Here is a 22,421-nt window from a genome sequence, read left to right as displayed (position 1 = left end):
TTTAAAATTTTTGCCGAAAATGGACGTGCGGCAAAATCAAAATTGCCACGCGTCCATTTTCGGTCGGCGACCTTACCGTCAGCCATTGACCTAGCTGTAACGTCTCAGGTGGTAACCGGGCAGTAATGACCTACAAGCGCCAAATGCCACTTGGCGCGCGTCTGATAATAAAAATTATTTTTCAGCCGTGTGTATTGGATGCACGCCAAAAATGAAATTACCGCAAGAGCCACATAGTAGCCGCGTGGTAACTCCATTTTGGTGCGCGTTGGGTGCGCATAGACACTCATGCGTCTTAGTAAAAGGGCCCCTTTGATTAATGTTTCAAAGGGAAATTCATTTCCAATTCATGTGGTCTTTCTCAGCATCTTGTATGACTTTGAGCATTCTGTTTATATTCATGCTCACTCGATTCTGCAAGTTATTATAACAAGAAGTACAACATTCTGTTACGCTGCGTCTTCTTTGAAAAATAAACACGGGAAAACAGAAACCTAATACGCCATTTCATAAAAGTCAGATGACAACCAGAAAAATATAACTTAAATATTAAAATATATATTTGTTTTAAAATTAATAACTCCTACATATAAAAGCAAAGAGATCCTTCACAGATGGCATTTGCCTGAAGTTTACTCACACAAGTGGGGTTAAATAAGGCACTTGACAAGAGGTCTGGGCAGTTATTACAACACCGTCTCTGACCGACTGTGTTGCCCGTTTTAGAATCATTTCTGAAACATTTGTTTTTAAAATAATATATTAAAAATAACTTGTTACAAAAAATCTGATGCTTAAAATCAGAGTGAGAGTCCCAGAGTACCGTCTTCATTACTCCAATGCCTTTTGAACGTACCATAAGACTATCGTACATCTTGTACACAGGCAGCAACGTATGGTCCTGTTGGTGTACACGAGATGTATTCTCTGAATAAATTTATATTGATAATGTTGAACAAACATGGTTCAGCTTTGAAAAGCAAATTAAACATCAGTATTGACATTGGTAACTATAAAACATAAAATACCATATCCTGTAGGTCACTAAGAAATTTTGGTTATACAGAGGTGCATAGTCCGTAATTGCAGAAGTCAATGGAAATCTACCACTGTCAATTAACCGGCTGATCCCCATATCTGTGTCAGATAAAATCAGGGCTTAATATTTGTTTCCATGGATACCATGAAGATACAGCTGTCCAATAAATGTTATTAGAGGAAGACAACATAATTTTCTGGAACTAATCCTGTTTTGCCTTCATAAGTTGCTTTCAGCCAGCCTGGTTCCACAGAAGGGTACACTGTACAAAATATTAAGATGTTAGAATCAACGTACATAATAAAAGTGAATGCATTATACTAATTAGAACATATAAGATAAGATGACAGAGTACTAGCTAACAGAGAAAGAAATGACACTGCAGTCCTCATTACAGCAAATCTTTATAATTTTTTTGTGAATGGGAAATGTTGTATTCAGCTTACCGTTCATGAATACTGCTCCTTGGGGGAAGGAAAGCTCATGGCTGTGTCCAGCTTTACAGGAATACATGGCTTTGGCATGGCTAAAAGAATCAAGATAAAAGCATGATATGAGGGAATAGAAAAAAAGCAGAGATGGAATTAGTACTCAATTACTTAAAATATATGCCGCCTAACACTTGTAAATGCCTACGCCTAAGTTAGGCATGGAGCAGATACAGTGGTGGAAATAAGTATTTGATCCCTTGCTGATTTTGTAAGTTTGCCCACTGACAAAGACATGAGCAGCCCATAATTGAAGGGTAGGTTATTGGTAACAGTGAGAGATAGCACATCACAAATTAAATCCGGAAAATCACATTGTGGAAAGTATATGAATTTATTTGCATTCTGCAGAGGGAAATAAGTATTTGATCCCCCACCAACCAGTAAGAGATCTGGCCCCTACAGACCAGGTAGATGCTCCAAATCAACTCGTTACCTGCATGACAGACAGCTGTCGGCAATGGTCACCTGTATGAAAGACACCTGTCCACAGACTCAGTGAATCAGTCAGACTCTAACCTCTACAAAATGGCCAACAGCAAGGAGCTGTCTAAGGATGTCAGGGACAAGATCATACACCTGCACAAGGCTGGAATGGGCTACAAAACCATCAGTAAGACGCTGGGCGAGAAGGAGACAACTGTTGGTGCCATAGTAAGAAAATGTAAGAAGTACAAAATGACTGTCAATCGACAAAGATCTGGGGCTCCACGCAAAATCTCACCTCGTGGGGTATCCTTGATCATGAGGAAGGTTAGAAATCAGCCTACAACTACAAGGGGGGAACTTGTCAATGATCTCAAGGCAGCTGGGACCACTGTCACCACGAAAACCATTGGTAACACATTACGACATAACGGATTGCAATCCTGCAATGCCCGCAAGGTCCCCCTGCTCCGGAAGGCACATGTGACGGCCCATCTGAAGTTTGCCAGTGAACACCTGGATGATGCCGAGAGTGATTGGGAGAAGGTGCTGTGGTCAGATGAGACAAAAATTGAGCTCTTTGGCATGAACTCAACTCGCCGTGTTTGGAGGAAGAGAAATGCTGCCTAGGACCCAAAGAACACCGTCCCCACTGTCAAGCATGGAGGTGGAAATGTTATGTTTTGGGGGTGTTTCTCTGCTAAGGGCACAGGACTACTTCACCGCATCAATGGGAGAATGGATGGGGCCATGTACCGTACAATTCTGAGTGACAACCTCCTTCCCTCCGCCAGGGCCTTAAAAATGGGTCGTGGCTGGGTCTTCCAGCACGACAATGACCCAAAACATACAGCCAAGGCAACAAAGGAGTGGCTCAGGAAGAAGCACATTAGGGTCATGGAGTGGCCTAGCCAGTCACCAGACCTTAATCCCATTGAAAACTTATGGAGGGAGCTGAAGCTGCGAGTTGCCAAGCGACAGCCCAGAACTCTTAATGATTTAGAGATGATCTGCAAAGAGGAGTGGACCAAAATTCCTCCTGACATGTGTGCAAACCTCATCATCAACTACAGAAGACGTCTGACCGCTGTGCTTGCCAACAAGGGTTTTGCCACCAAGTATTAGGTCTTGTTTGCCAGAGGGATTAAATACTTATTTCCCTCTGCAGAATGCAAATAAATTCATATACTTTCCACAATGTGATTTTCCGGATTTAATTTGTGATGTGCTATCTCTCACTGTTACCAATAACCTACCCTTCAATTATGGGCTGCTCATGTCTTTGTCAGTGGGCAAACTTACAAAATCAGCAAGGGATCAAATACTTATTTCCACCACTGTATATTCTATAACACTGCATGTAAATATTAGGTTATAGGCAGGGAAATGAGCATTTTGTGGTCATTCCAAAATGTATGCACATAGTTATAGAATATGGCCCAGTGTGCCTAAATCTACGTGCCAGGATTTACACCTTTTCACTGGTATAAATAGACACACGTAGTTTTAGGCGCTAGGATACTAACTAAGGACTCCTTTTACTAAGCCGCGGTAAAAAGTGGCTTGCAATATTGTAGGCGCGGGTTTTGGGCGCACGCAGAAAAACTTTTCAGCGCACGTACCAAAAATGCCTTTAAATATTTTTTGCCAAAAATGGACGTGCAGAAAAATCAAAATTGCCGCGCGTCCATTGTGGGTGTCTGACCTTACCGCCAGCCATAGGCCTAGCAGTAAGGAATCTGCACGGTAACGACCTAGGCACGTCAGATGCCACTTGGCCCGAATCCGCTACGCGCGTCTGAAAATAAAAAATATTTTCCAAACGCGCACCAAAAATGAAATTACCGCAAGAGGCATGCGGTAGTCGGGCAGTAAGTTTATTTTGGTGAGCTTCCGCTACGCGGCTTAGTAAAAGGGACCCTAAGCATATTCTATATACCACGCCTAAATTTAGGAGCCACTTATAGAATACGCTTAGTCGGAAATGTTTTCCGCGTGGATTTTTTTAGGTGCCATATATAGAATCCCTCCTCTTTACCCATAATGCCCAACTCACTCAACCTATAAAGCATGAATGAGTGATCTATGGCATCAAAGACTGCTGCTATGTCGAACTGCAGGAGCACCACCTTCCCCACCTCTACTCAAAATGTCTCTAATCTCTGTTGTCATAAGCAATGAAAGAGATTCCATATTATGTAATGAACAAAAGCTATGTTGAGAAGGGTGTAGTAAGTCATTGGAAAATATAAAATCTAGTAACTTTTGGTAAATTAAACTCCATCAATTTTGATATCCAGAGAATGACTGCTACAGGTCTATAGTTATCAATAACAATTATGAAATCGGTGCCAAATGATTTACGCACAGGGGTGAGAACTATTTCTGAAATTGAGTCAGACCTGCTTGCTGCTCTAATAGGACTGGCCATAACATCTGAAGTTATCAAAGAGCCTGGTACATACTGTTACTTTCACATTTTTGGGAGGTGGGAGGGGATCATGCCTTAATCCCTCCTGTGGTCATTTAGGGCACCTTTTTGTGATTTAGTCGTGACTGAAACAGGTCTACACCAAAACATCTAAATTTTTAGCTCCAGACGTTTTTACTTTGTTCTATTAAAGCAGAAAAATATCCAAGTTACGGGAACGCCTAAATCCCACCCCTAACACGTCCCCTTGTGATTTGGATGCACTGCATATGAACTGCATAACCCATGTTAAAAACGGGTTTCAAAAATGGTGATTTGGAAGTTTTGGCAAAAAATGTTCATCTGCCACTTTGTGCCACTTTTTGGACATTTTTCTGTTTTGAAAATGAGCCCCACAAAAAAACACTAAGAAGGTAATTTTATAAAGTTATTCCTGCACATATGTGATGACATACGCTTAATTGAGGGGTCCTTTTACAAAGCTGCAGTAAAAAAGGGCCCTGCACTAGCAGTGGGAGCTGTTTTTGTCATGCCTGAGGCCCTTTTTACACAGCGGGTAAAAAAGGCTGAAAATAGTCATGGTCTTGCAGTAAAGATTGCTCTTACCGCATGGCCATGCGAGAGGGAGCACTTACTGCCACCTGCTGAGGTGACAGTATGGGCTCCCATGCTAACCTGGTGGTAACCAGGTAGTGCGCGGTGCTGCCCGATTACCTCAAGGTTAGCATTGTGCTAAAAAATACGGGCCGATTTTCCCTAGTGTGGGAAATGGCACACGCTGAGGCTGGAACCACCAGCAGCATCCACGTTGGGTCGTCGGTAGCTCCAGATTAGCATGCTTTGTAATATGACTGCATAAAAATTATGCACTTTGGCACGGACAGATTGTAAGCTCCAGGGGCGTAGCCAGACATCCAATTTTGGGTGGGCCTAGGCCCAAAATGGGTGGGCAGAACTCCGCCTTGTCCCACAAGTGATTTGGTCTCTTCCTCTCTCGCCTGCATACTAGATGGTCTCTCAAACATCCTCCCCCCTTGCATACCTTATAAATAGCAGATTTTCAGTGTCAGTGAGCAGCAACTAATACACACTGCTCATGTTGGCCCCACGGCATGTATCAATTGCTGCTCGCTGCAGGCGAAGATCTGCTATTTACAAGGTATGCAGGAGAGAGAGTTGTTGGGAGTTTTCAGCTGGTAAGGCTTGGGAATCCCTGCCAGCCACATCATAGTTGTGCTGTTACTGGGTGGGCCTGGGCCCACCCTTGGCTATGCCACTGGCAAGCTCTGTTTAACAGGGACTCTCTCTTATGTGTTTGTTTATAGCTAGTTACGCTACAGAAATAAGCACAAGCAGTAGTGTGTGTGTACTTTACCAGTGCACAGCACAGGGATGGAGTTTGGGCAGTGCATACAAGTACATGCACAGATTATGCTGTAATTTAAATGCAAACTTGCAAAACTAACACGGACATTTGCAATGTAGGCATATGTTAGGGAACTTACACTAGTATTTTATAAAGAAAAACAGGCACTTGGTTTTCTTTATACAATTGACCTGTAAAGGTCAAATGCAGACATGTCACCTGTGAGTTGCATACATGCTCTGCGAAGGCTGAGGTTAATTATTTACAGGCTCAGTTACAAAACAGAGGAATGGTTTCCTGTATAGAGGTCAGGTCATGCCCTCTTGACCAGGCCACACAGTTAGCTGACATTTTCCAGCAATTGCTTGACTCAGGGCCAGATGTACTGAACAACCTCCCCACAGATAAACTTTCCAATACCTGGGTTTTAAAGATTAGTAGTAATGATGGTCACTTTATTCGTGACAGAATCTGGGCTATACCTCCATGCTTTAATATGTCAGGTCCTAGTTTTTAACTGAATTAAAGTGAGGATGTTGTGTGCTAAAAGGTCCTAACAGTCCTAACAGTGAATCCAGACTGCTCCAATTTGACTGCCCCTATCGGACCGACCGTTCACTTGTCTATTAGATTGTAAGCTCTTTGAGCAGGGACTGTCTCTCTTTGTTAAATTGTACAGCGCTGCGTAACCCTAGTAGCGCTCTAGAAATGTTAAGTAGTAGTAGTAGTAGTAAAGAAAAAGCACTAGGAGCCTATAAAATTGGGACATAGATCCTTTAATCATATAACTGAAACACCAATCTTTCTTTAATGACCTGACATGGGCCGTGTATCAGCGCACAGCACCTGCATCAGGGGTCAATACAGTTCATCCTATATGATTGTGGAAAAAACAGTCTTTCCTGCAGCGGAGCGGTCTTAAACCATGCAAATAAGCGAATCTCGCACTTATCAGTGGTGCGTTAAACCAAAGTTTGTCCCCATAAAAACTGATGGCGCCAAAAACGGGACTGAAGTACGGCATGCAGTTAAACAGAGCATGCGCTTATCCAACGTGCACTTAAATGGAGTGCACTGTACATCTCTCTCTCTCTTTCTCTGTATATATCTATATATATCTATATATCTATATTATAACAACAATTCGGAGCACCATAATATTGGTCCCCTTTAATCATAAATGTGAGCAGCCTAGATTCACATTATATATGCCCCATGGCGGAATGACTACAAAACAGACAGCTTTGCACATTCCAGCAAAACTTGCTTTAAAGGAAATAGCTATGAAGATCAATGGAAGTCACATTAATATGAAAACCTACCGCCCAGGGGAATCCAGCTTACAGGAACTGGCATTCTCGAACAACTGGGCCCTGGCTGCAACCCTGAAAATGAAGCAGAGAAGATTCTGATCCCGTTTTCTAGCAACACTTTTATTACATTTCAAAGATCAAAGTGTGAATGACAAAGATTGTGAAAGGAACAGAGAAAAAATGCTAGAATAATTGTTTTTACAATCCAGAAACATAAGAGCATTACATTTTACACTTTCAAGATGAGAACAGTTTGCTGCTTATTACTTGTACCAGCTCGTAACATTTTGTTTTAACGGTTGCAAGAATTACGTGCAATGGGATGAATGCATTTCAGCACAATTTCGAGCTTAGTAAAACTCAATGTTGGGGCTATTTATACCCAAGGGAGGTTGTTTTCATTAAGTAGGAAGGGATTTAGAGTTTATAAGTATCTACTGGCAATCTATGACTACCTAAATAAATGTATGAATTGTACCTTCGAATATCAAAAACCACACACAGTGAAGTGTGACTGGTCAATAAGGGGAAAATGTCTCATCAATCTGTTGCAAGGATCAATTGTTTAATGCACATACTACAAAAAGTAATCATAGACAAAAAAAAACCAAAATTGTTTTTTTTATTTTTTTCATATGAATTTAAGCCAAACACAAGAAAAAATATATACATGAAAAAATCAACTTCTCTGTTTAATATTCTTTATATAACAACGTACTTCAAGTGAAGGGCAATTTTTGGACTTATCTTAGACTCGTTTGTCCAGTTATGTGTATAGTGGTAGGTTCCAGCTTGTAAAACAGTTAAGTTTTGTGAGTGGGGCAGTAGGAAGCTTGCTCTCCAGTGCTTTAGAACTTCAAGGTTTTGCGGTGTGGTTCCCTGAAGAAGCAGTGCGAAACTGGACCGTTGGGACTGCACTTTGACCGTTTTACAAGCTGGAACCTACCACTCTGCACATAACTGGACAAACGAGTCTAAGTCCAAAAATTTTCCTTCACTTGAAGTATGTTGTTATATAAAGAATATTAAACAGAGAAGTTGATTTTTTTATGTATATATTTTTTCTTGTTTTTGGCTTAAATTCATATGAAAAAAAATTAAAAAACAATCTTGTGTGTGTGTGTGTGGGGGGGGGGGGGGGGGTTGTCTATGATCACTTTTTGTACTGTGTGCATTGAACAATTGATCCTTGCCACAGATTGATGAGACATTTTCCCCTTATTGACCAGTCACTTTTCACTGTGTGTGGTTTTTGATATTCATCAGTACTAGTGAACAGTGAAATTGATCCGTGCGGACATTTACTGTGAATTGAACTTTCAACATATTTAGATATACTCGTGTGGCTGCCCTGTCAGTCTACTTAGATATAGAAAACAGAGTTCAAACGTTCAAACCAGAGGCGTAGCCAGACAACAGATTTTGGGTGGGCCTAGGCAAGAAGTGGGTGGGCACCAAGTGTTCCCTTCACCTCCCCCCCCACCAAAAAAAATTATCTCAGCTGGTGAAAAAATGCTCCTTTCCACCTTAGCAGTCTGTAGCAGGCATGCGCTGAAAGCTGAGCATGCGCGGGTGCCGGTATTGTGGACAGTAGCATTTTCGTTACCATCAGGGGGAAGTCTTCAGCTGGTGGAGCTTGGGATCCCCACTGGCCACCGCTAAACGTGTGCTAATGTTGGGTGGGCCTGAGCCCTAAGTGGGTGGGCCCCGGCCTACCCAGGCCCACCTGTGGCTACGCCACTGGTTCAAACAAATTTGCAGCCAACACTTTTTCTTGGACTAGCCGAATACATTTCTGAGCTGCTTTTCAGTGTTTTTCTCCTCTTACCATATCAGTGGATTTCACTGAGACATACCTACTCTAGTGCTGAGCTCATGGCTTAAGTGTGAACAAACCCTAAAATCTTCCTTACAAGCCTTACTTATGATTTTTCATTTCTTTCATATCCCTATAATTATTCATATGTATTTTTATTTTTTAGTTACAGGTATGTTATTCAATTATGTTTGTTAACAGCTTCTAGTGTGGTCTACCTCTAAAAGGAAGGTAGCCAATACCTTTGAGTGACCTTCACCGCACCAAGGGGGCCCTTTTACAAATGCGCGCTGAAAAATGGCCTGCGGTAGTGTAGACACACGTTTTGGGTGTGCGCAGAATCACTTTTCAGTGCACCTGTAAAAAATGGCTTTTAAAAATTTTTCCCGAAAATGGATGTACGTCAAAATGAAAACTGCCGAGCGTCCATTTTGGGTCTGAGACCTTACCGCCAGCCACTGACCTAGCAGTAGGGTCTCACATGGTAACCATGTGGTTATGGTCTACACAGGCAAAATGCCAATTACAGCTCGATTACTGCCCACGCACCAGAAAATAAAAAATATTTTCAGACACGCGTCAAAAATGAAATTACCGCAAAGGCCACATGGTAGCCAGGCGGTAACTCAAAAATTGACGCACATTGGGCAAGCGTAGGCACCTACGTGACTTAGTAAAAGAGCCCCCTAGGGCCCTGTTTACTAAGCCATGTTGTAGGCGCACTAACTTTTAACCCACGCTAAAAATTGGTGCTCCCTAATGCTAGAGACACCCATATATTGCTATGGGTGTCTTTAGCATTAGCACATGCTAATTTTTAGCGTGCACTTAAAAATTAGTGTGCCTACAGCGTGGCTTAGTAAACAGAGCCCCTAAACTGGTTTAAATAAGCAAAATGATCCCCCCATCCTTTTATTTTATATAAACATGCAACTTTCAGACTCTAACGGTATAAACCAACCTGCAGGTTCCTGGTATAATGAAATAATCTTTGGCTCATTCTGTACTCACTTGATGAATGTCGTAAAGCTCCTGAAAACTAGTCATACATATTAAAATTAGACCAACAGAAAGGCAGAACACAGAATTTGCTGCCTTTTATATCTAAATAAGGTAAAACATTTCAAATTAACTAGCCTATAGTATGTAAACCTGGTTGTTTATAACTGAAATGTTAGATTCACATTTCTAATATATAAGGTGAATCTGACATTTCAGTTACAAACAACTAGGTTTTCATACTGTAAAGCAGTTAATTTGATATCCTTTAGTTCACTTAGAAGCTTTGCGTCATTCATCAGGTGAGTACAGAATGAGCCAAAAAATTATATCAACAAATTGTAGGTTGGTTTATACCATTCGTGCCTGAAAGTTATATGATGCCATAAAGTGAAAGGATGGGGTAGGGGGAGAGAGATAATTTTTGCTTCTTTAAGCCAATTAAGTTGTGGTGATACACTTGAATGAAGCTATGCCTCATTCAAGTGACCACAGAATGAGATGAAGATGATGATTTCATTATACCAGTAAATTGTAGGTAGGTTTATATCATTAATGTTTGATAGTTATATGATGACATAGAGTAAAAGGATGGGAGTCGGGGTGGGGGGGGGGGGAGAGATCATTTTTACTTACTTAAGCCAGTTAAGTTGTGGTGACACCTATGTATCCCTATTTCAGGGGGTCTTTTACTTAGGCACACTGGTGTTTTTAGCGTGTGTTAAAAATAGGTGCATGCTAAATGCTAAAGATGCCCATAGGAATACATAGGCATCTTTAGCGTTTAGTGCGCACTAAAAACACCAGCTCGCCTTAGTAAAAGACCCCCTCAATTTGAAAAAATTCGATCTGATGCCATATTGTTCAAGATCCTGTGGTTGGTCATGGCATTCATGGGGACTGTCAATGATGTAGCTCAGCAATTGCTGAACCATCCTAGAAACCTCCAGGATATTCTAGGGCGATACTGAGACAACACTAGTTGTGGGTCTAATAACGTTACCTATGTGATTGTGTGTCCCTGTTCATTATGTCGGCTGTACATCGAGGCCAATTAAACTCAGACTGACAGAAAATAAATCCCGCATTAGTTGAGGACATAGACAAGCTCCTACAGTGGTGCATTAGATGGATAAGGGACATGTTCACTCTGATATCCGATGGAGAGTGCTGGAGCAAGTACATCTAGGGTGGGAATAGGGTGTTGTTAATCAATTAGTGAATTTCAAAGAACAGCGATGGATTCATATGTACAACGGGGAAGGGGGGATGAATCTTTAACTTGACTAGGTTTATTTAATGTGAGCTGTGATTGGTCCATTTCTCTGGGGGGGGGGGGGGGGGTTCTATTGAATGCTGGGTCATGGGTGTTTGTATAAGGGTGGTGCTGTGACAATAGGCACCATTTTGAGTAAACTTTAGCGACATGTTATGTTGTGCTGGCATGGATATGGAAATGTTATGGTGTGCTGGCATGGGTATGTGTTTTAATACTGTAATTATATTGTTTTAAGATAAGGTTTTGAGTGGCATTTTTGAATATAGTGGGTTGATACTACAATTTTTGATCTGGCAGGACCTTAACCTGATGCAGCCGTGCAAAACATGACTCAGGTTGGGGGTCCTGGAAAATGTTTTTCTTTAGATAAATGATCATTTATTTAAAAACTACTAAACGTATAAATGTATGGATTAAAAGTTTGAATATAAGTAAAAAGACTGGGTTTAATGTGGAAGCCGATGATGATTTGAGCGAAGCACTAGGCTGTGTTTCCTAGTGTGAAAAGAGTTGCCTCTGAGGCTTCTTACCCACTGTTTATGGGTAGAATACCCTGCCACGTTCAAGTACTGAAATACTGAAGTAATTTGTAGCGCTGGGTTGAATTTATTAGTGACTAGTAAAAAAGGCCCGTTTCTGACACAAATGAAACGGGCGCTAGCAAGGTTTTCCTCGGAGTGTGTATGTTGGGAGAGTGTATGTGAGAGTGACTGTTTGAGAGTCAGAGTGAAAGTGTGATTGTGTGAGAGAGTGAGTCTGGGTGTCAGTGTGTTTGTGAGAGAGTGTGTGTGTGAGAATGAGAGTGTGTGCAAGTGTGTATGTGAGAGACAGTGTGAGTGAGAGTGTGTGTGTGTGTGGGCGAGAGAGAGTCAGAAAGACATTGTATATGAGAGAGAGAGTGTGACCCGTGCCCTCCCAATCCATGGCCATCCATGTTACTCTGTAACCTGGCCCCTCCATTTTTCCCTATCCAGCATTTCCCCTCTGTGCCTGAGGCCTGCCCTGCAATCCATATCCATCCATGCCCATCTGTCCCCTCCATTCATCCCTATCCAGCAATTCCCCTGTCCCTGAGTCCTGCCCTTCCAATCCATGCCCATCCATGCTCCTCTGTCACCTGGCCCCTCCATTTTTCCCTATCCAGCATTTCCCCTCTCTGCCTGAGGCCTTCCCTGCAATCCATATCCATCCATGCCCATCTGTCCCCTCCATTCATCCCTATCCAGCAATTCCCCTCTCCCTGAGTCCTGCCCTTCCAATCCATGCCCATCCATGGTCCTCTGTCACCTGGCTCCTCCTTTTTTCCCTATCCAGCATTTCCCCTCTCTGCCTGAGGCCTGTCCTGCAATCCATATCCATCCATGCCCATCTGTGCCCTGTATTCATCCCTATCCAGCAATTTCCCTGTGTCCCTGAGTCCTGCCCTCCCAATCCATGGCCATCCATGCTCCTCTGTCCCCTGCCCCCTCCATTCATCCCTTTGCAGCAATTCCCCTCTCTCCCTGAGCCCTGCCCTTCCAATCCATGGCCATCCATGCTCCTCTGTCCCCTGCCCCCTCCATTCATCCTTTTCCAGCAATTTCCCTCTCTCCCTGAGCCCTGCCCTCCCAATCCATGGCCATCCATGCTCCTCTGTCCCCTGCCCCCTCCATTCATCCTTTTCCAGCAAGTCCCCTCTCTCCCTTCCATCCCCCCCCCTTCGCATCCATGTTCCCCCCCTCTTCGCATCCATGGCCCCCCCCTTCGCATCCATGTTCCCCCCCCCCCCCTTCGCATCCGTTTTTTTTGTTTTTCTTCTTTTAAAATGTACCTCCATGGCGGTTCCGGCAGCGAAGCGTCAGGGAAGTAGGCGGCGCTCCCGACGTGTAGCTGTCCCTTCGCTGTGTTCCGCCTTCTTTTGACGTCATCCTTGACGTCAGAAGAAGGCGGAACACAGCGAAGGGAAGGCTAGACGTCGAGAGCGCCGCCTTCTTCCCTGACGCTTCGCTGCCGAGCGATGCGATTGGTTGAGTGTCATTGCTCCGCCCTCGACGTCATCACGTTTGACGCGTGGGCGGGGCAGACACAATGGGATCTCACCCCCTTCACTTAGAATGTTGGCTAACAGAGGCTTCATTAGAACGTTGGAGGTGCGTTTTATATAGAGAGATTGCCATATTGTTCACAGCATGTATTCTTTTTACCTACAGTAGTAGGGGGGGGGGGGGGAGAGACAATTTCCACACAAGCTTTCTAAGCTAAAGTGGGGAATTATAAAGCTGCATTAAAGGACAAACCTGCGTATTTAGCCCTTAGTATGTGTTAAAGTGCTCAAATACTGGTTTTGGTGCCCTAAAGCACCGTTAATTAGGTTATTCTATAGTATATATTAATGAGATGCAAAACATGCAAACATATGTAGAGCTCATTACTATGTAAATATTATAACTCAGCTTGTGATGAACACTAGGTGCCCACTGCCAGCTGCATTATTGCTGGTAAAATAACCCTGGGGTTATTTTACCACCCAGGAGCATTGGGTTACCAAGTTATGGCCTAACGTTTCTTGGAATATCTTAGATGGTCGGCAACCATAATAAATTGGTGAAGCCAGAGCACTCCCCTGCCAAGCACAGACCCCCTTCTAGAATCCCACTCCCAATTCAAGTACTTCCAGAGCCACCCTCTAAATTACCATCCTCCCCAGGCCCCAGGGCCTACCTTTATAAACTTCCTTCTCCTTAGTGGTCCAAGCATGAACAATCTCCAGTCACTCCTGCCCTTCCTGGCACCATCATCCAAAATGTTAATGGTGACCCCTAGCGCTAGTGTTGTGGTACTAACTCTATGGGTTGTGCTTTCCATGTAATGGCAAAGAATCCCTTATATGAAAATATGAACTCTGGTGTTCCACTAGGGGTCGCCTGCACCATTTCAGAAAACAGCACCAAAAAGGGCAGGAGCGACTGCGGATCGTCCCTACCTGGACCACTAGAGACCAGAGATTTTATAAAGGTAGATCGGGGGGGGGGGGGGCCTTTGGGATGGGTATTAGGTCTTTCACTGAGTGTGGGGGAATCTTTCTAGGGAGGGAGGTTTCTACACCAGGAAGCACTTTCAGGTCAGGGAGGTGAAGTTTGTGCTTGGGAGGAGGGTACCCTGTCCTCATCTATTTATTACAGTTGCCAGCTCCTTTAAGGTCAGACCTAGGCCGTGGCTTTGAGGCTCAATGCTCCTGGGCCAATGTATAATGTTACTTGCAAGGTGGCTCGCAATCAGTATTATTCTTTTTACAAGACAGTCAGCAACCTGCGGTACTGCGACACTGCAGGTCAGTGACTCTGGTGGTAAAGCAAGGTGCAGTACAAAGTCCACCTTTTACCGCATCTTGATAACTACTCCCCCTAAATACTGGTTTACCTGCACAAAACATTTTTGAAAAAAATCCTCCTCCTCCTCATGGATTTCATTTTTTTCCTGATTAAAAGGGGGGGGGGGGGGGGGATGGGAGGGAGGCCCACATTTTTGCAATGGCTTTTCAATATTTGAAGACATTGAAAATCTTTACATTTTTTTTAAATTTACTTTTAATTTTAACCTGTCTTTCCATACAAATGCTTAAAGCGAAGAGAAACAATCAACCATAGCGTTGTGTTAGGAACAGTTACAACAACACATCCGTATTTAATTTTAATAGCTTACACTGATCCAGGTCTCTGATAGCCGTTACTAGACAATGTGTCTAATCTATGCCTTCTGGACATTTTTGGAGGCAAATCAGGATTATCTGGAATTTTCAGAGTGTCTTTGAGGTCTATGGACGTTAAGCTATGAACTGAACCACTGCAACTTTTGTTACCTGAGGATAAAAAAAAAAAACTGTAAGAGTGAACATGCAACACAAAATATGTATGAGTGTATATGTCTCTGACTAGATTAAGGTTTTAAGAACAGACACGATTGCTGGCATCTTCGTTATCTATGTGCATAAGTGACCAATAAAACAAAGCAGTGAGGAGATGGAGCTCATTTCCAGAACCAAAGAGATCAAAAATATTATAATGCCTCTGTATTGCTTGAGTATTGCATTCAATTCTGGTCCCCATATCTCAAAAAAGATACAGTACAATTAGAAAAGGTTCAAAGAACAGCTACCAAAATGATAAAAGGGATGGAACACCTCCCATAAGAGGAAAGACTAAGGGGCCCTTTTACTAAACCGCATAAGCATATACGAGCGCCCAACGCGCGCCAAAATGAAGTTACCGCAGGGCTACCGCGTGGCTCTTGCGGTAATTTCATTTTTGGTGTGTGTCCGTTACGCACGCCTGAAAAATATTTTTTATTTTCTGGTGCATGTAGGTCATTACCGCCCGGTTACCGCGTGAGACTTTACCCGCTAGGTCAATGGCTGGCAGTAACGTCTCAGACCCAAAATGGACGCGCGGCAATTTTCGGCAACATTTTTAAAAGGCCTTTTTTTCAGGTGTGCTGAAAAATGGGTTGGCGTGCGCCTAAAACCCGTGCCTACACTACCGCAAGCCATTTTTCAGCGCACCTTAGTAAAAGGACCCATAAAGAGGTTAGGGTTCTTCAGCTTGGAAAAGAGAAGGCTGAGGAGGGATATGAATGAAGTCTACAAAATCTTGAGTGGTGTGGAGCGGGTGGAGGTGAATTGATTTTTCACTCATTCAAAAAGTACAAAGACAAGGGGACACAATAAAATTACATGGAAATACTTTTAAAACAAATAAGAGGAAATATTTTTTTTCACTCAATGAATAAGCTCTGCAACTCATTTCGGGAGGAAGCAGTAATAGCAGTTAGCGTATATGGGTTTAAAACATTTGGACAAATTCCTGGAGGAAAAGTCCATAGTCTGCATTGAGATGGACATGGGGGAAGCAACTTCTAGCCCTGGGATTGGTAGAATGGAATGTTACTACTAATTGTGCAACTGCATCTCTGTTTTTTCACCTAGTAGTGCGGCTGCCATATTATATTTTTCTTTATTGACTTATTTCCTTGCACTAATTTGAAGTTGTGCAGTTTTTGATGAATACGTTTATTTCCTGCACATTATGTACTGCTTTGCTATACTTTTGCCCCAATATGAAATTTGGTGCTAAGGTTCTTTTGCTATAGCTCCTTTATTATCCTGCAATATCAATTCAGCAAAGAAATACTTCTGGGGCTAGCCTGATGGCAGTAGCATGTGCTGCTATGCAAAGGGATCTGGGTCTTGGACTAGGATTGGAGTGAATGGAGCTGAGGATGCTTCATAGTAATTGCTCACTAGTGCTACATGGCTGCTTGACTCAGTATTGACACTATGGAAGCAGCAGTGATCTATGGCTCCTAGCTGACTGTAATGGCTGAGGGGTCCTTTTACTAAGGTGTGCCGAAAAATGGCCTGCGCTGTTGTAGGCGCATGTATTGGACACACGCAGGTCCATTTTTCAGCGCGCCTGCAAAAAAGGCATTTTTTTTGAAAGGGGGGGGGTCTGAAAATGGATGTGCGGCAAAATATTGGCGCATTTCCATTTTGGCCCGAGACCTTACCACCACCCATTGACTTAGCAGTAAGGTCTCATGTGTTAACCAGGCAGTAATCGTCAGCGCGCGTACACTGCCGATCACTGCTCGGTTAGCCCCACGCAGTAGAAAATAAAAATTAATTTCCTGCTACATGTATCGGACACATATAAAAAATGGAATTACCGCCTGGAGCACATGGTATCCGGACGGTAGTTCCAAATTGAGGTGCATAGGCGTCTACGTGTTTTAGTAAAAGGGCCCCTGTGTTAGGTGAGTGAAGAGGGGGATATAAAATGTACCATCTTTGTTTACCTGCCCCCTCCCCCAGTGCTGGTAACCACACCTCTACTTTGTGCTCAAAGGAATAATGAAGGAGAAAAACTTCCTTCTTTTTATTTTCTAATACGATTAAAGAATTACATGAAGGTGCTCAGAATCTCAAACCCGCTCCAGTCTCTGACTGAAATAGCAGATTTCAATCATTGCACCCTTCCATAGTGAAGATGCCAAACAAGCTTTAAAAATACTTAATAAACCTTTTAAATAGAACTACAAGTCAAACCAGAACCAAACTGTCTGGCAGCTCCCTTTCCCCCCAAATAAAGAGGGTTTTGCTTACCTTCAACTGAAGGTATTGAGCGAAGCGATGAAGCTGCAGATCGTTTTAGCCCAGATAGTCCATATGGTCCTTTCTTGGTAAGGTCTATAGGTGGAGATAAATTGCCAGGACTAGTGACAGAAGAAACACTCTGACAATCTGACTCAACATCCGTTTTTGCTGCATCTTCTTTAGAACTCGTTTCAGGACTTGTAGTCCAGAGACCAGAACTCTTCTGTCCATTGGAAGAGGCTGGTGGAACAATCCATGAAATCCCTCCTGCTTTCTCTCGATGTAGAGGTGACACTGATTTTGTTGTGCTATTTTGTTCTGATGAATGGGATGAAAGAGACTCTATACTACCCATAGGGGTGCTCGTTGGGCTACTGCTGTAGGAATCACCTAAATAAAAAAAACACATCAATTAATGTAGATGTTGATCAAAGTTCTGCATGTGAGCTAGATTCACTCATTCACTATAGGTATAGTATTGTGCTTCTGTTGTTGATATGAGATTAAGGAAAGATCTTGCAAAAGGTAGACACAACTTTACACTTCAAGGGTCATAAACAAATAATCTTTTTCAACATGCCCCTACTAAATATAGGGAGGAGTGGCCTAATGGTTAGTGCAGCAGGCTTTGATCCTGGCAACCTGGGCTCAATTTCCACTGTAGCTCCTTGTGACCCTGGGCAAGTCACTTAGCCCTCCATTGCCCCAGGTACAAAAACTTAGATTGTGAGCCCTCTAGGGACAGAGAAAGTACCTGCATATGATGTGTACAGCGCTGCATACATATAGTAGCACTATAGAAACGATTAGTAGTAGTAGTAAGAAAGATTTGCAAACAGAGACAGGTATTCAGGTAGATCTCAATCATGCATGTTCACTAGGTTTATCCTGAAGACCTGTGGGTCACTGTTTAGCCAGATGAAGTGCTTTTTTCTAAAAGCTGGCTGTCACAGCTGAAATATATCTGGATATTTAGCACTGGTATCTGGATAGTGAATAGCAATGAATATCTGGATAGAGAGTCAGTACCAGCACTATCCAGATGGTGGCAATGTTCAGTCCAGTATCAGGATAGCTAACTAGATAGTTAGGATATCTTGTTGCTGTTAACTTTATCTGGATAGTTACCCAGTTAGTAGAGATTGAGTACGGATAACTCCAGAGAGTGCCTTCACTCTACCCATAGACTACTCTGGCACTATTTAAATAATCTCAAGGTGGTCTGCAATGGTTTTCAGCTTAATTAGCCAGCTAATGAAGTTGAAAATCAATGAATGGCCCCAGTCAGCAGCACTTATCCAGGTAGCAGATGCTGGCAGGACCCCCAAAACTAGCTTATCTCCAGGGATTAACTAGTAGATTTCTCCAAGTCCACCTTAATAATTTATTTATTGGGAATTATTAACCACCTTTATGAAGAGATTCACACAAGGCAATATACTGCAGGTACAGTTTAACATAAAACTTGGGGGGTCCTTTTTACCAAGGTGCACTGAAAAATGGCCTGTGATAGTGTAGGGATAGGATTTGGGCACACACAGGTCCATTTTTCAGTATGCCTGTAAAAAAGGCCTTTTATAAATTTTTGTCGAAAATGGATGTGCGACAAAATAAAAATTGATGCGCGTCCATTTTGGGTCTGAGACCTTACCGCCAGCCATTGACTTAGTGGTAAGGTCTCATGTGGTAACCGTGCGATAATGACCTACGTGCGTCAAATACCACTTGATACGCGTAGCTGGCGCGCGCCAGAAAACAAAAAGTATCTTTCGGACGCGCGCCAAAAATGAAATTACCGCTAGGGCCATGCGGTAACTCTAAATTGGCACGCGTAGGTGCCTACACGGCTTAGTAAAAGGGCCCCTTAGAATTTTAACAGCATAACAATAGTAAAATGACTAACAGAGACATAAATACAAATCAGTGAGGTAAACTTGGAAACTGCAAATTGAAACCTAGTAATAGGTCTACCATGAAACTGTATCAGAAATATACACATTGAACAGTACTGCAGAACAATCATATAACAGAAATACGATAAATGTCAGTACAAGACAATATCATAACAGACAGCATGGAACAATATTCAAACAACAGATATAATATGATGTCAGCACAATATCAATGAAACACCTAATAAGAACGCATTAGAACAATCAAATAACAGATATGATGCTAATGATGTTCCTACAATACAATGACACATCTTACTGTGCAGCCAGGTGCCAAGTGCAGATATTTAGACAGGGACTAGTTGGGTAATACATAATGGTTTATGGATTTTTCCTTCGGGAACTTGCACTAACCTTTTTAAAGATCAGTTATATTAACAGATTCCATCACATCCTTTGTCAATGTGATACTGCTGAATATTTGTGGAGGTGAATATAGTTACAAAGCAGACTTAGCAAAATGAAAGTGAACAAAGCTAAAAGCTGAGTGGAATATGGTATATCCTAGAACATTAAAGAAACTCTAAAGTTCTGGCAGATCTGCTGAATGATCTGTAAAATAGATATCTAGTGACAAGGTGTGGTTCTTTCACAGTGGGAGAAGGGTGGGTGACGGAAAACTACTAGAATCCAGAGTTGCAGAGTGGAGAACAGAAAGAATCCCGCTGCATTTTGTTTATAGCGGAATGAGAAAAAGAAAGGAATGTTTTATTTTTTATTTTTAATTTATAGAGGACAGGGAGCAGTATTTGGTCCCTGCATATTTCATGTTTCAGTGAGCAGGAAAAGATAGTGAACCTGGGCATTCTTTGTTTTATTTTTTGCTTTTCAGTTTTGCTGTTGGAAAGGCTTATATCTATCTATATTTAAAAGCTGCTTAGGAGAGAGGACAATGTATTGGTGAATGGCACATATAAACATTTTTAGGTGAGTTTTGCTTGTGAAATAGCGCCTGTTTTGTGGAGCGTCCATCCATCTGTCTGTCTATTAGAATGAAGAGGCCCATTTGTGTTTGTCCATCTGTGTGCATAGGTTTGTATATGCTCTAAAAGGAGGAGCAAAACAACAGGATGGAGGGGAAGTCAAGCCTTGCCAGCAGGAGTGAAGATGGTGCTGTGGGAACCCAACCTTCTGCAGGAAAAAAATAAAAACTAAAAAGAGAAGCCTCTCTCGGTGACAAAATGGTACAGAAGGGCCACAGCATGAGCTGTAGCCACCATCGCCAGGGACCAGATCTTCAGTGGCAGATGTAAATGGTGTAAATCCCAGCACGTAGAGTTACATGCACTGGGCCATATTATATAACTATGCACATAAATATCAGAATGTCCATGAAATGCCCATTTCCCCACCCATAACCACACCTTTTTTGCCTGCGTGTGTTAGAAGTTCGGCACACTTCCTGTATAATAATTCTCACCTCCAACTTTCTGTCTTGCCTGGGACCGTGGCTTCCTCGGAGGTGGTCTGCTAGGCTCCGTAGATCAGACTGACGTCACTGGCCGCATTATGACGTGATCCCGACACCAGCCAATCAGGCCCCTTGACTTCTCCCATGCTTTCCAGGGCTTCTCTCTCCACTCTGGCTCCACCCCCAAACAGCTGTCGCCAAACCCTGCAGCCCCGGCCCCAGAACAAATACCGACAACCACTGACATCGGACCCTCCGCTATGGATCGCCCCCTCTCTCTCCCAAAACGGCTACTCTAAAGCCGCCAAAGCTGTGGACGCCTCCACGCTCCCCTCCCACAACACACCGCCTCTGTCTCACACCAACAACATCGAGGGCGCGGCGCTCTGACAACGTTGCTCCATCTCGCCCCGAAAAAGCTGGAGACCCAGGCATCCCTGCTCCACTCCACCCCACACTATTGCGAAATCAATGCCTGACCAACTGCCGCTAGACCAGTTTTTCTTTCCCAGCCCAAACACTTTGTGCAAAAGTTAAAGGGGAGGAGGCGGTGGCGCTCGCTGCAGCTATTCACCAACTCATCGCTCCGTGCACGTTCCTGCTACTGTCCCAGTGTCTGTGACCCCGCCTTCCAGTCCTGTTCCATGGTCCAGGAGCAATGACGCTACCTCCCTCCCACAGTGGTGGGGCTAGGGAAGAACGGGGACCCTCCACAAACATGCACGCACGTTCGCATGGCGCTATGCTCACAGTCACCCACCGACCAGACAAGCAATGCAACAGGTATTCATACTGGCACACACTCCCCCTAGGGAAAGCATTTCATGCCCACGGGTCTCCTTTAGGAAAGCCAGACAGTGGCAGCTGGCAGGCATTATGACTTTTGCTCTGATAGTTTGTGTCCAGCATTTTCTGTTTAGTGCTATGTGTTTAGTGAGTTGACAACACACATACAAGTAGGACTCCTCGTTTTGCATTCACTACTTGGTGTATTTATTGACTCCTGATGCAGACGCTTTTTTAGCGTCGAAACACGACCCGTGTCGGGTCGTTATATTTGATATAATAAAGACTGTTGGACTCACGTCTCCAGTGGTGAATCGTCTATTAGTCTCTACTTTTGCCTTCTGTGTTAGGCATTAGAGGCCAACCTTGCTAGCGCCCGTTTCATTTCTTTCAGAAACGGGCCTTTTTTACTAGTCATTACAGAATACACTTAGCGAGTTGTGCACATAAATTCTAATTAGTGCCGGTGGAGGAGTGGCCTAGTGGTTAGGGTGGTGGACTTTGGTCCTGGGGAACTGAGGAACTGAGTTCAATTCCCACTTCAGGCACAGGCAGCTCCTTGTGACTCTGGGCAAGTCACTTAACCCTCCATTGCCCCATGTAGACTGCATTGAGCCTGCCATGTGTGGGAAAGCACGGGGTACAAATGTAACAAAAAGAAAATTACTGCTTGTTAAGCTTTTTAAGATATGCACGTTATTATAGAATCCGCTTGGATTTTGGCGTGGATCTCTAGGTGCGCTATATAGAATCTGTGGGTTTATGAGCTCACTGGTCTAAACGTATAAGAGAAAACTGAAGTCTGCACAAATCATGGAAACCATGACCATATCAAAGGACAAAGTATTAATACTAACTTCTTCCTAACCAACATTTGTTTACTGTAAATATCTTGCTAAGCTTAATTATAGTGGTTAGTACCAGACAGCAAAATTATGTATTCATCAGCAACACATTTAATTCAGTCGCATCTTTAAGCGTTGTCTTT

General features: G+C 43.1%; 1 protein-coding gene across 2 annotated transcripts in view; it reads right to left on the bottom strand.

Moving 5' to 3' along the window:
• Window positions 1–737: 737 nt before the first annotated feature.
• The window catches only part of ARHGAP42 (Rho GTPase activating protein 42), a 425,019-nt gene continuing 403,335 nt past the window's right edge, over window positions 738–22,421 (bottom strand). For both annotated transcript variants that reach the window (XM_030200225.1, XM_030200226.1), the window contains 5 exons: window positions 17,294–17,674; window positions 14,839–14,995; window positions 7,073–7,135; window positions 1,486–1,565; window positions 738–1,301 (listed from right to left, as the gene is read on the bottom strand). In XM_030200225.1, the coding sequence (XP_030056085.1) occupies window positions 1,213–1,301; window positions 1,486–1,565; window positions 7,073–7,135; window positions 14,839–14,995; window positions 17,294–17,674 (770 nt within the window). In that variant the 3' untranslated portion in view covers window positions 738–1,212. The remainder of the gene's footprint in view (window positions 1,302–1,485; window positions 1,566–7,072; window positions 7,136–14,838; window positions 14,996–17,293; window positions 17,675–22,421) is intronic.

Source organism: Microcaecilia unicolor, chromosome 4 (assembly GCF_901765095.1).
Source record: "Microcaecilia unicolor chromosome 4, aMicUni1.1, whole genome shotgun sequence".
NCBI classification, from domain to species: Eukaryota; Metazoa; Chordata; class Amphibia; order Gymnophiona; family Siphonopidae; genus Microcaecilia; species Microcaecilia unicolor.
Note: the sequence above shows the minus strand (reverse complement) of the source record. Positions and strands in the feature narration are given on the sequence as shown.